The sequence below is a fragment of the Dendrobates tinctorius genome, unplaced genomic scaffold (genome assembly GCF_039654945.1).
Source record: "Dendrobates tinctorius isolate UK_male_01 unplaced genomic scaffold, ASM3965494v1 ptg000006l, whole genome shotgun sequence".
Classification (NCBI taxonomy): Eukaryota; Metazoa; Chordata; class Amphibia; order Anura; family Dendrobatidae; genus Dendrobates; species Dendrobates tinctorius.
Window position 1 is genome coordinate 15,414,916 of NW_027361674.1, and position 14,049 is coordinate 15,428,964.

General features: G+C 47.2%; 1 protein-coding gene across 4 annotated transcripts in view; it reads right to left on the reverse strand.

The window, feature by feature from the left end:
• The window catches only part of SNAPC1 (small nuclear RNA activating complex polypeptide 1), a 66,480-nt gene that overhangs the window by 37,056 nt on the left and 15,375 nt on the right, over positions 1 to 14,049 (reverse strand). For all 4 annotated transcript variants that reach the window (XM_073571040.1, XM_073571059.1, XM_073571051.1 and 1 more), the window contains exon 5: positions 4,792 to 4,932. In XM_073571040.1, coding sequence (XP_073427141.1) covers positions 4,792 to 4,932 — 141 coding nt within the window. The remainder of the gene's footprint in view (positions 1 to 4,791; positions 4,933 to 14,049) is intronic.

A 14,049-nucleotide genomic window follows, 5' to 3' on the forward strand; every position in this document is an offset into this window, starting at 1 on the left:
ACACCAGGAGGAGAAGGGGACGGAAAATGGAGGAAATATACACTCGCTGGTCGCCTCCACACAACCAGGAGGGCGGCTTCTTCGGTGGTATTGAAGATTTGGCATAAAACCCCGCGGACTATCACACCAGTCAGCTCACCACAGGGGCGTACCCCCTCACCTCGGGGAATACCAGGCAGCACCGTGGGGCACCATTCCTCCCACCTGCCTGGGTGCGCCCGCATGCATGAGCAAGTCCCGCTCCCCAGCAGCGACTCTAAGGGGCTTTTAGCCAGACCGCAGCCGCCATTTTTTTTTTTGATTTTCTGGTTAGCTGAGCAGTGGCCCCAGACCCTGATAACTGCTGCTGCAGCGGCACTAACACACCTTGCCGCTCCCCACTCACCTCAGTGAGGCCCGGCAGCAAATACCACAGGCCATACAGTTTTTTTTTTCTGGTGCGCTTTGGCCATGTGGAGACCTGTGGTATTTGCTGCCGGGCCTCACTGAGGTGAGTGGGGAGCGGCAAGGTGTGTTAGTGCCGCTGCAGCAGCAGTTATCAGGGTCTGGGGCCTCTGCTCAGCTAACCAGAAAATCAAAAAAAAAAAATGGCGGCTGCGGTCTGGCTAAAAGCCCCCTAGAGTCGCTGCTGGGGAGCAGGACTGGTTCATGCATGCGGGCGCACCCAGGCAGGTGGGAGGAATGGTGCCCCACGGAGCTGCCTGGTATTCCCCGAGGTGAAGGGGTACGCCCCTGTGGTGAGCTGACTGGTGTGATAGTCCGCGGGGTTTACGCCAAATCTTCAATACCACCGAAGAAGCCGCCCTCCTGGTTGTGTGGAGGCGACCAGCGAGTGTATATTTCCTCCATTTTCCGTCCCCTTCTCCTCCTGGTGTGTGCAGCAGGTGTGCTGCGGGGGAGTAGGGACAAATCTCTACCCTCGCCATTAACCAACCCTGGAGGCGCAGACCTCATGGTGAAAGGGTTGGAGGGTGGTGTCCCTTGGTGAATAGCAGGGGTGTGAGTGTGGTGACACAGGGGGACGCCTCTGTTGTCGAGTCCAGAATGAGTTCACCAAATTTATGACAAACAAATGTGTGTAATAAACGTTCAGGTCCGGACCTGTGTGTGAACGAGCATGTATGGGTGCCACCAAAAAACATCTTGTGGAAATGTGTTTTGGAGTCTGATCAGCTCTTAACAAACATACACATACATAAACTCGTTCCCCAGGTCGGCGCTGTGGAGAGGAGTGGTGCCTCCAAAATGAACATATATTGCCAATACCAGCGGTGTGTTTGTCATAAACCTGAAGTGTCAGGTAATGGTGGGGTGAACTCAGGGTCTGGGCGTCCCCGCTGTAGGTGTTTCCCTAATGAGGGGTGGTCTTGAGGGTCCAGAGGCCCCTCATTAAGGAGGGGGTACTGTCATGATCTGACAGTTTTAAATTGCACTGGGTGAACTTTTTTTACTTTGGAAAGTTCCAAGGTGTCTTGACTGTCCCCGGTGGTGGTTAGTGGTATCGCACTTTAGGTTTTTTGTGCACGTAATTAGGGATCAGGTGTGACACCCTATAAAGGTGTGCTAGGGGTGTGCAATTACTGCCTGTGATATTGTGAGATTAGTTTCATTCTGAGTTTGAGAGCCTGGTGGAAGGATGGAGCTGGAGAGGAGTCTTGCGCTGCTTAGCCAGGGGGGACGTGTGTCAGCTATGGTGTCTGGACGAAGGGCTGGCATGGCGTGGTGGGGTCGCAATGATGGTGTCGGCAGGAAGTGTCTGCATGGACTGGTGGAGTGGCGACTATGGAGAATGGCACTCACCATGTGGGACTTGGCTGCTGAGCTGGACTCAAGCATGCTTGCCTCCGTGGCAGAAGCTGAAATCATCTTTGGGACTCTGGTTCTAAGCAGCAGCAACTGGTGGTGGACTCTGCTCCAAGGCTGCACTAAGGTGAAGGATCCTGTTATGGTGATGGATCCAGGTGGAGGAGAAAATGCACGCAGGTGGTGGGCTCTGTTGCTAGGAGCGCACGCAACAGAGCAAAGCTAAGTGGTGTTCCCCCTGTATTGTCTCTTTCCTCATGTGTGTTATTAGTGCAGTGGTGGGATTAGTCTCCGCACCGACCCATTCCCTAGTGAGGGTTTAGGGTCAGGGCGAGCAAGGGGTTAAGGTTCGCGTGCGGCGACAGGTGCGGAGCCTGTATAGGGAATGTTAGGAGTGCAGGGACACTGGCTCAGGGGAGCTTAGGAGGTCTCCATGTCCCCATTCCCTATCGCAGGGCCCACCATTGTTAATGTTTCCCAGGTCCCCCTTATTATTTAAATTCGCCTTACTGGAGGCGGGGTTTCCAGAATGTTTGTATAACGTGTAATACCTAAATTCGCCAGGTGGAGGCGGCGTATCCACCTGCACGTTTTATTATTTAAATGCGCCCCACTGGAGGCGGTGTATCCAGGGTCACGTGTGTTATGGGTTCGCCTTGCGGCATCATCTGCGACCTGACACACGTGAACGTGACAACAATACTATTTATATATGAAAACACAAAGTGCCATAAGAATGTTTTTTTTACCTTAGCGTCTATTATAAGGTGCTGCTGTCACTAGACTCTCTGCTTCCTAGCCCTAATGTTTCTTTGAGCGATACAGTATATAATAGCACTATGCACTTTAATTTTTCTGAGTTAATTTTTCTATGAATAATTACAGCACATTTTGCTATTCCACAATATAAATATACAAGAAAAATTGAATTATGGTGTCATTCTAATTGTCAGTTTAGGACTCCTAAAGGCTTCTATATTTTCAGCACCTTTTACTTGTAAAAATATAATTTTTTTTTAAATGTTTTTAATAATTAAAATAAACTAGTTTTATGTGAATTATCTTTGTGTCACTTCAAATTAGTTTTTAGAAAAAGGTAGCCTGGTGCATACCATCTTGACAGAACCATAATGATGCTTCTTTAGGTGTCTGCCAGATAAATGGAGGCCTAGGGCTACATTCAACGTATGAGCCAAAGTCTTTTCTTTCCTGGCGCATAAACAGAATGTGATCACGTAGCCCCGTGTCACTACAGCCTTGAAATCATGGAAAAGGAAGGACTTTTTAATCCATACTAATACCTAAAAGGCAGTGGGATGCTGAATTCCAAATTTTACTACTTGGATAGTAAACATGGGTAGTACAGAACTCAGCAATGGTCACCAGACACCCCACAGATCAGATCTGCACTATGGCATCCCGTTCTGTTCACGCTCATTCTCTCTACCAGTCTTCAGGGAAGGCATCTGTCACGATCCATTTTTGGATCTGTGTCAGAGTCTGGACTCTCTTATATAAACCTTTTTCCTTTCTGGTCCTCAGGGGTTAATATGGGTTTTTGCCGCTGGTGTTACTACAAGTTTAGTTAGGCTGCTGCTGGATTTCCCCCCCGCCCCGGTGGCCACTGGTGTTACTACATGTTTAGTTAGTCAGCAGGTGGTAACCTCTCCCACTTCCCTTTATAAGGCCACCTGGTGCTGCAGATCACTGTTGGTAATACTGGTCCTTTGGAAGCCAACCGTGCTGAAGAGAGAAGTTACCTTGAGCAGTGCTGTTTGCAGCTGATCAGGAGCAGTGGTTACCTGCCGGAAGTGGTGTTCGGGTGCCTTACTCTGCGGTCTGGTGCATGACTGCAGAGCAAGCTAAGTGTTGTTGTTTTCCCCTGGTGTGTTTATTAGTACAGCGGTGGGACCAGTGTCCGCACTTGCCAGTTCCCTAGTAAGGGATAGGTGCAGGGCAAGTGAGGGACCTAGGTATCCTGGTCGGCGACAGGTTGAAAGAACCTGTATAGGGATCGTGAGCAGAGTTCAGGGCTCTGCTTTAGGAGAGTGCAGGAGGTGTCCAATTCCCCGTTCCCTATTGTAGGGCCTACCATTGTAATTGTGTCCCTGGTGTACCCTTGTCTGTCTTGGTTGTTTTAGTGACCGACCGATCGTCGGGTCGCGTCACACAGGGCCAAGTCACATCATGACAGCATCATTAGATTAAAAAAAATTATTTTTTTTTTTTTAAACGAGCCGTGCCAGCGATTAAATAAGGGACCAGCTTCCAATATTCCCTCAGCAGCACAGTGAATGCATTATTATGTGCTGTCCAGATACATCATAAAGAGGATCCAGAGAGGGGGATGGATCCTCCCATATAATGTCCATAGGAGGACATAGGTAAAATAAAGCATGGTGACCTTTTGTATCAAAAGGTTCTGGCTGTAAGACACATGAGGAGGGGGTCTGTATAGCAGGAGGCTTCCTGCAGCCATTCTCCATTCTGGCTGTATTCCCTCAGTTAGGAACTTCATCTATTTCTTTTGGGACCACCTTACTTTCTATACAAAATGTAGGTCAGTAACCCATAAGAAGATGTGGGTGGATCTCTACTTACTTATAATACTTTCCTCTTTATATATTTGGCTTAGTCCTATTTTTGTGACCGCTTTTTATGCATTATGCACTTTATGTAAACACTGAGAGGATATTGTGTGCCGCTGTATTTAAGGGATATTAAAACGAGGGAGTCGGCTCTCTTCATGGTTATATGCCTTTTTTTTGGATACTGCTATTTGTACCATTACCTAAACCTGTGTGTGGTAACTGGGTGTTGCTGATTCCCTTATTTTGTATTTCTCATACCAATTTTTCTACAAATTGTATTTTATCCTATTGAGTATAATAAAAAAAGATATTATATTTTATCTATTGCTCCTGGCTTCATTTTTCTTTTTTGGTTGCGTGGTAATACTGATCACACATCCTCCTGCCTCGGACTTACCATGGTGGGCATCGCCGTGAAATAAAAGGCCCGCATGCGACGCATCTGTCTGAAGATGTACACGGCGTCTAAATGCTGTGCACTGATTATCTCCTGATGAAGCTGCTCTACATCCGTCCAGTCCTTCAGGGATAGACGTATCTGCACGAGATCAAAGGGGAAGGTCATAGCTTCTGTCTAATCCAAAAAAGACCTCAACAGCTTTAATGTGTATATAAAGGGACCCTCCACCCTAGTACTGAAGAAGGACTACACATAGCACATACATAGTCACCCTGTATGGTGCCCTCCAGAAGAAGGCCGACCCGGAGCGGGAGGCAAACATAGGAAATCAGATATACAGGTGCATCTCACAAAATTAGATCATCAAAAAGTTAATTTATTTCAGTTCTTCAATACAAAAAGTGAAATTCATCTATTATATAGAGTCATTACAGAGTGATCTATTTCAAGAGTTTATTTCTGTTAATGTTGATGATTATGGCTTACAGCCAATGAAAACCCAAACGGCATGATGTCCGTAAATTAGAATGCTTTATAACACCAGCTTGAAAAATCATTTTAAAATCTGAAATGTTGGCCTACTGAATTGTATGTTCAGTAAATGTACTCAATACTTCGTCGGGGATCCTTTGGCATCAACTACTGCATCAATGAGGCATGGTATGGAGGCAATCAGCCTTTGGCACTGCTGAGGTGTTATGGAAGCCCAGGTTGCTTTGATAGCAGCCTTCAGCTCATCTGCATTGTTGGGTCTGGTGTCTCTCATCTTCCTGTTGATTCTCTATGGGGTTAAGGTCAGGTGAGTTTGCTGGCCAATCAAGCACAGTGATACTGTTGTTTTTAAACCAGGTATTGGTACTTTTGGCAGTGTGGACAGGTGCCAAGTCCTGCTGGAGAATGAAATTTCCAACTCCAAAAAGCTTATCGGCAGAGGGAAGCATGAAGTGCTCTAAAATTTCCTGGTAGACGACTGCGCTGACTTTGGTCTTGGTAAAGCACAGTGGACCTATACCAGCAGATGACATGGCTCCCCAAACCATGATTGATTGTGGAAACTTCACACTTGAAATAGATCACTCTGTCTGAAATGACTCAATCCAAGCCATATTTGCCAACTCTTATACAGTCCAGGACACCCCTGGAAAAATTATGGCTTCAAAAGGCACATTTTAACGACCGTTGTGTTGATACATGTCAATGAGCGACCCTATAAGGGTGACCAAGGCTCCCATTAATGGGGTATTAGCCTATCCCAGCAATCAGTATCCTGTACTGCAGACCACGTGCAGCTACTTTTGCCCCCAAAATCTACCTTTTCCCTGCTACTCTTCTCCTTTTTCTGGGGGAATAAATGTCCCCCCAATATGTGACCATCAGACAAAATATTCTCTCATGGGGGTTGGTGAGAGCGTTCATGCTACTCTGCTGTACAGCACAACTGAATTTTTACAGGTTTGCTTTTATCATGATTTTAACACTTTTTGTAGCTACGGTTTTGCTAGTCGCTTTGTGGTAAATCAATTTTTACAAGCAAAATGCATTTGCATTTTAAAATGCATTTATACAATTACAAAGCATTAAAATCAAGATAAAAAATACATAAAGAAAACCCGGTGTGAACTAGGCGTTATCACACCTCACGTACATTTCGGATTGATCTTCCTTCCTCATGGGGTGAGGAAGGAAGATCAATCCGAAACGTACGTTGGGGTTTTTCAGAGCTTGGGGTCTAGTGTCCTCCCCTCCTGGTATGTCTCTATGTATTTTTTGGTCCAAGCAATTTTGATTACCTTTAGTATATCTGTCCAGTTGGGGATTATACCCTGTATTTTATTATTAACTGGCCTGCTATTTATTATGTGCTGGGGCCATTAGATTATTATAATTAGTTATCTTATAAACAGATTTAACTATTTTCACCCACACTACCAGGTGCTATAACATAGTATATAAATCTGGATATGAGGGTGCTACAGATACTGTGTACCTTTTAGCTGTTTTTTCTTGTGTCACCCTTTTTCTGCCATTGTGCCAATTTTAACCTGTGTTTTTCAATAAAAGTTGTGTGATTTTTCACTATACTTTGGACGTTTATGCACTGGTTTTTTCCTCTTTGCTTATGTCTATTTGCAGTGTGTCCTGCACTGACTTATTATGGGCTGATTTTAGTGCTTTTTCTATGATCTGAATTTACTAACAAATAACACATGATGCTATTCTATCTCAGCCCTGTGGTCTGTCATGTATGTTTATCAAAGATGACAAGGTCGCAGCCTTAAAAACCTGTAAAGCTGAGGCCTCGTGGCAAACTGCCCAGGATGCTTTCACTGCTCGAGTGGAGTGAGCCCTTTCCCCCGGAGAAGGCTGTTTGTCCTGAACATGGTATGCCTCCGATATTGCCAAATGAATCCAACAGGCAATAGTGGACTTGGAAGCTGGGAGCCCGTTACGACGACCTTAAGAGATGACAAAGAGGGCATCAGAGTGGCGAAAGGAAGCAGTCCTTGAAAGGTAGACATGGATAGCTCTGACAGATCCAACTTGTGGAGGGATTTCTCCAGGGGATGGACCGGAGGGACATAGATTAGGAAGGACAATTTCTTCATTAATGTGAAGTAAAGAGACCACCTTAGGCAAGAAGGAAGGAACAGGTCTGAGCACCACCTTGTCCTGATGTAGAATCAGGAACAGAGGAAGGCAGGATAAGGCCACTAAGGTAGACTCTCCTGATGGACGTAATGGCAACTGAACAGGCACCCTTCCATGATAGGAGAGAAGACGGAATGTCTTGAATGGGCTCAAAGGGAGCATGCTGGAGTGCGCCAAGAACAAGGTTAAGTGTCACGATACATTTTTGGATCCTTGTCAGAGTCTGGATTCTCTGATATAAACGTTTTTTCTTTCAGGCCGTCGGGGGTTAATATTAGTTTTTCCCTCTGGTGTTTAGTTAGTGATCAGGTGGTGACTACTCCCACTTCCCTTTATAAGGCCACCTGGTGCTGCAGATCACTGTTGGTAATACTGGTCATTTGCTAACCAACCTTGGTGAAGACTGGACCTACCTGGTGCAGAGGGGGTTCAGATTATCTGGAGCAGTGGTGATGCTGCTGGATGCTGATCGGGTGCCTTACTCTGCTGCTTGGAGCATTGGCAGCAGATAAAGCTGTTTTGGTTTTTAGCTGCTTTAACCCCGTGGGATCTATCGGAGGACAATAAGAAGGTGCCAGGTGGGTGACTCCTTGAAGAAAAGTCTTTAACTGGGAACGAGACACCAGATTTCATTGGAAAAAAAATTGATAAAGCGGAAACTTGACCCTTAAGGGTATTGAGTGATAGACCAGGGTCAAGACCCGCCTGTAGAAAACCCAGGATGGAAGGAAGGGAAAAAGACATAGGGACCAAGTTGCTGTCTGCACTCCACCGAAAGAGGACCTTCCAGTATCTGTGATAGATACGCGAGGATGCTGGTTTTCTCGCCATAAAACGAGCCTCCCTTAGGACTGTTGCCTCAATGGCCATGCCGTTAAACTCAGAGACTGTACATTCTTGTGGAAGAAAGGACCTTGTGAGAAGATCTGGATGGTCTGAAAGCCTCTAGGGAGCGTCCATGAGCATGTTCACCAGCTCCGCGTTACCAGGCCCTTCTTGGCCAGTCTGGAACTACCAGGATTACGGGAATCCCTTTATCTTTTTTACGACTCTCGGTATCAAGGGAAGAGGCAGAAAAAGCAAAAGAAGCTGGATTTGGGACCACGGGATTACTAGAGCATCAAAGCCGATGGCTAGTGGATCTCAAGATCTGGCTACGAACTGAGGAATCTTGTGGTTCATCCAAGACACCATCAGGTAGATGTCCGAGGTGCCCCATCTCTGGAATATCTGGTTGAAAACTGTGGAGTTGGGAGACCATTCGCCCGATGCAAGACCCTGATGACTCAGAAAACTGGCTGTCCAAATTTCCACCCCCGGAATGTGCATTGATGTTATGGCGGGAACATGATGCTCCGCCCATAGCAAAATCCTTGCTACCTCTGCCATAACTTGTTTGCCGCAAGTCCCACCTTGATGGTTTATGTAAGCCACGGCAGTGGCGTTGTCCAACTGTATGCGTACCGGCTAGCCTGTAAGGAGGGTCTGCCAGCAGTGAAGAGCAAAGAAAATTGCCCTGATCTCCAGGAGATTGATGGGGAGAGCAGCTTCTTGGGAGTTCCAGCGACCCTGCACTGTGTGTTGAAGAAAAACTGCTCCCAAACCGGAGAAGACTGGTGTCGGTGGTGGTGATGACCTGCCACCAGAGAGGGAGGATTTTCCGTGCAAGACTGGAGGCGAATATCCAAGTAAGGTATTATGAGAACACCCTTGGACTGAAGGATGTCCATGACCGCTGCCATGACCTTTATGAATACTCCGATGGCAGAGGCCAGGCCGAAGGGAAGAGCCGTGAAGTGATAGTGATCCTCCTGGATCATAAACCGAAGGAATCTCTGGTGCTGAACACAACAGGAATGTGGATAAGCTTCCTGAATGTCTGCAGAGCAAAGAAATTGCCCCAATACCATGGAGGCGATTACCAAACGTAAGAACTCTATCCTGAAGTGGTGGATCTGAACGTAATCAATCAATCGCTTGAGGTCCAAAATCGGACAGAGAGATCAGTCTTTCTTCAGGACTACAAAAAGATTGGAGTAGAACTCTGAAAACCGCTCGTGCCAAGGAACGGGTACAACTACTCCTGTGCGTAGTAGGGAAGAGACGACCTGAAGAATAACTGGGGCCTGAGACAAGAGTCTTGGCGGACGAGACTGAAAGAAACGTCTTCCTGGGGGGAAGAAAAGTTGATTTTGTAGTCGGAAGTCACCATCGCTCTGACCCAAGCGTCGTCAACCACTGATAACTTGTCATCCCGAAAGAGAAGAAGCCGGCCTCCCACCCTGGAGATAATCCTGGGTGGGGGTGACCCGTCACGCTAAGCAGAACCTGTTGGCGCGGGATCCAAAAGGACTTGGAGAAATGACCGTTTGGCTGCCAGTGAGGTACAGGTTTGAAAGATGGCTTCTTCCTTTCCCCTTGGGCGGAAAACTGGTCCTGCTGGGAGGAAGTCCCTGAAGAAAAGAAGGGTCGAACGGAACGCAATTGGAGCGACCGCTTCTTACTGAAAAGACGCTTAGGTCTGGTTTGGGGAAGGGAAGTGCTCTTCCCACCGGTAGCATCCAAAATTATTTGATCCAGCTTGGACCCAAACTTTCTAGAGCCTTGGAAGGATCTTGGAAGGATTAGTAAGGAATGACTTAATACGGTGGATCTGCATTCCATGCTTTCAACCAGAGAATGCAGCGTATGACAACAAAGTTGCTAGTAGCCCTTGCGGAACAACAGGCCGCATCCAAGGAGGAGTTCAGGAGATATTTGTCGACATGGGCAATCTGGTCTGCCAAATTGGCCAGCTCATCAAGAGGGGCTGCTGCTAGGATACCCTGACGAAGCATTCTTACCCAGGCAAACAAGAACATTCCCACCTAGGTGGAGTCAAAAATGAGGCAGAAGGAGGCGCCAGCTGCTTCAAAGGCTGACTTAGCCAAGGATTCAATCTATCAATCCGAAGAGTCCTTAAGAGATGCACCGTCCAGCAGAGACAAGATTGTCTTGGAAGACAGGCGAGAAACTGGCGGGTCCACATTAGGAGACTCTGTTCATCTACCATCGAGGTCTAGGATAAAGGGATGTTTACCTGCTTCCTTCCCGGAAAGCGTTTTCAGGGTGTTCCCAGTGTTTAGACATAATCGCTTCAAATTCCCTGTGATTGGGGAAAGTCCGGGAAGGACGTTTTACCCGTTTGAAGGAAACATAGTGCTCCTGAGCAGGTGCCTCGTCCTCCTTTAGGTTAAGAGTTTGGGTAATTGCCAAGATAAGGCTATTGACCATATCCTGCATTTTTGAGACCTAGTCCATATCAGACTCAGACTGGGAATCTGCATCCGACCCAAAAGCTGCCTCCGAGGAGGGTGCATAGGGTGAGGAATGCAACCTGGAGGATGACGAGAGATGCGGAGAACTGGAGGAGGAACTGGAAAGAGCTCGCTTTCTTGGCTTTGTACCTGGTGTGTCCCTGCGAAGGTCATGATCAGGTGCGTGCGAATCACCGTGAGAGGTGTTCGGAGCACTGGTGGCGGTAGACAAGTGTGGAAGCCAACCACACAGGGACCAGGGATTGTGATACTTTTGTCAGGTCGGAGACCGACTGTGACATGGCAACAGCCCACTCCAGAGGGAGGGGTGTGCTCTCATCCCAGGTGTTAGGGGGCTCCTGTGGGGCAGACATGGTGGAAGAACTGGCAGAAAGGGGAATGCTGACCTGAACACCAACTTCTTTAGCAGAGAGCACAGGTGTAGTGAATCACAGTATACAAATCAAAAAACTGACTGTCACATCCAAACATGAATTAGGTGTGAACAGGTGCCTACCTAGAGCCGCCAACTCATATACTATCAAACAAATAAGGCAGCCCTCTGTAGCACTATAGCATGAAAACAAGAAATATGAAAATTGAATTGCATTACTGCACTAGAAATATGAAAAATTGAGAATGCTTAGTGGACAAATTGGTCAATTCATGTGTTCCTGGAAGCCATGTTAAGGTGATTCTCGTTTCCAGGACCTAACTTAATGCCAATCCTCTCTTAAGCAGGAGTCACACATAGCAATCTCTCTAGCGATATCGCTGCTGAGTCACAACTTTTGTGACGTAACAGCGATCTCACCAGCGAGATCGTTGTGTGTGACAGCGAGCAGCCCCCCTGCCGGTATCGCTGATCGCTGTAAGAAACCTCTGGACATTTTTTTGGTTGCTGGTCTCCCACTGGCCAGCACGCATCGCAGCGTCTGACAAGCGGGAGACCAGCGATCAGCTGTAAAAAATAGAATTAAAATAAAAAATATTGTTATTCTCACCTTCCGACGTCCCACGCAGCCATCCTGCCTCTCTCCACACTCCGGTCCCAGTGATCCTTTGCACGAATGACAGCAAGACTTCACGCTCCTGCGTGACCGTGACATCTCGTGGTCATTCTCGCAAAGGATTACTGGGACCGGAGCGTGGAGAGAGGCAGGATGGCTGCGCGGGACGTCGGAAGGTGAGAATAACAATATTTTTTATTTTCATTCTATTTTTTACAGGGATGGCAAGCGATGCCGGGCGCTCGGCATCGCTGTGCTGATCGCTGGTGAAGCTGTCTGTGTGACAGCTCACCAGCGATCACATAGCGACTTACCAGCGATCCTGACACCTCGATGTCGGTATCGCTGGTAAGTTGCTATGTGTGACTCCAGCTTTACAGTCTACAACTCTATGGGAACCTAATGTGAATTCTCTCCTAGACTAAAGTCTATATCTCTGTGGAGGGGTAGTGATCCTACTCTGATTAAAAATGCATGAGGCCAAGGGGCAGAGTGCTCAGTCAGAAGGCCAAGGCATACAAATAAAAAAACTGACCGAGAATCGCCTTAACGTGGCTTCCAGGTACACATCAATTGGCCAATTTGAGCGCTAAGCAATCTCAATTTTTCATATTTCTAGTGCAGTAATGCAATTCAATTTCCATATTTCTTGTTTGCATGCTATAGCACGACAGAGTGCTGACTTGTTTGTTTGATAATGAATCACAGTAGGCTTAGAGGGGCAAAAAGAAGCCTCTCTAGGACTGAACATAAGTCGAGCCTTGGTAATATTGCTGTGAAGGGTTATTTAGGGAGACAGGAAAAGGAGAGAGGGAGGGCAGAGACTACCCGATATCAGCGATGAGCAGCAGTACTGTGTGGTTGGCTGTGTCCCCCTGTGGTAGATGTGCAGAGATCTAATGCCACAGGCAGTGACGATCCAATCTGCTGAGGCAAAAGCTGTAATGGAGCATCGGCTGTGCTGTGGCACAACAAGCATGATGCAAAGCGGTGGGCGTGACTGAAATGCCGGCCGGTGAGGTAAAGTGAAAGGACCCCTCCGATTGGCTGAATCATCGGGAACGTGTACTGGCAGGAGAAGCTCCATGATAGGAGCAAAAGGCACGCCGAAAAGTTGCATGCTGTGTCTGCTATTAGGCTGAAAAAGAGCGCGCGATTTAAAAACCACGGTGGTGAGTGGCCAGAGAAAGACGGGAGGGGGGAGGTCACTGGTATGAGAAATCCTCGTTCCCGCCCCATCTACAGACGGTGCAGAAGATGGGGTCAACCCCTTAGGCCTCTTTCACACTTCAGTTTTTTGCATCAGTCAAAATCCGTTTTAGTACTGATGACACCGGATGCCACCCGTCCGTTTTTTTTTTTTTTGACGGATCCGACAAATGAAGAATTTTAAAAGAAAGAGAGATTTTTTTTTTTTGTCCGGCACCCAGAAAGGGTTAAATGAGTGTCTGGAGGATCCGCCAGAGGAAAAAACGTTGCAAGCTCCGTTTTGAAATCTTTGAGGATGGTGACGGACAGCAACTTTTGGCGGATCCGCAAAAAAAACGGATGCAACGGACGGCAATCCGTCACAATCCGCCAATAATGAAAGTCAATGGGGAAAAAAACAGATCCTCAAAAGAAAATTGCGGATCCATTTTTTTCAAAACCTGGCGGATTGTGACTGATTGTAAAAAACTGAAGTGTGAAAGAGGCCTTACCAGAAGGGGGTAGGCCACCACTGATGACCACCATCTTCCTCCCAGCCCTCTCTGAGGAGAGGGGTGGGGAAAACACTAGGACCGGCCACTGGGAATCACCCTGAACACCCGTGAAGGTGACAGGGGATTAGGTCTTGCCTTGCAGGACCGAGAGTGGGCAATATGGGTGACACCACACTGCTCTCTCGGTCGCATATATGTGTAAAAACAGGGTGAGAAATTACACCCTGTTACCCTGAAGATGAAGAAGAACCTGAAAGACAAAGAAAAAAGGTTAATTAAAACTCAGGTGACCTGAAAAGGAAAAACTGCGGCTCTGGGATCAGATCCAGGTCCGCCTCTTACAGACACTAAGCTTAAACTGAGGTACTTGGTGCCTGTCGGTGGGTGTATACCGTGGAGGAGGAAGTATTTTCCTTTTTTGCCTATTGTCAACCTCTTAGCGACAGTAGCAAACACCCATGGTTACCCATGTCCCCTAATGAACCGATAAAGAAGAAAGGTTAAACAAGACCAAGACCGTGGCTCTAAGCAGCAATCTAGAGAGAGACTGCATCCTTGGAAGTTCAGGAGCGAGAGCTGCAAACATTTCAACCTGTA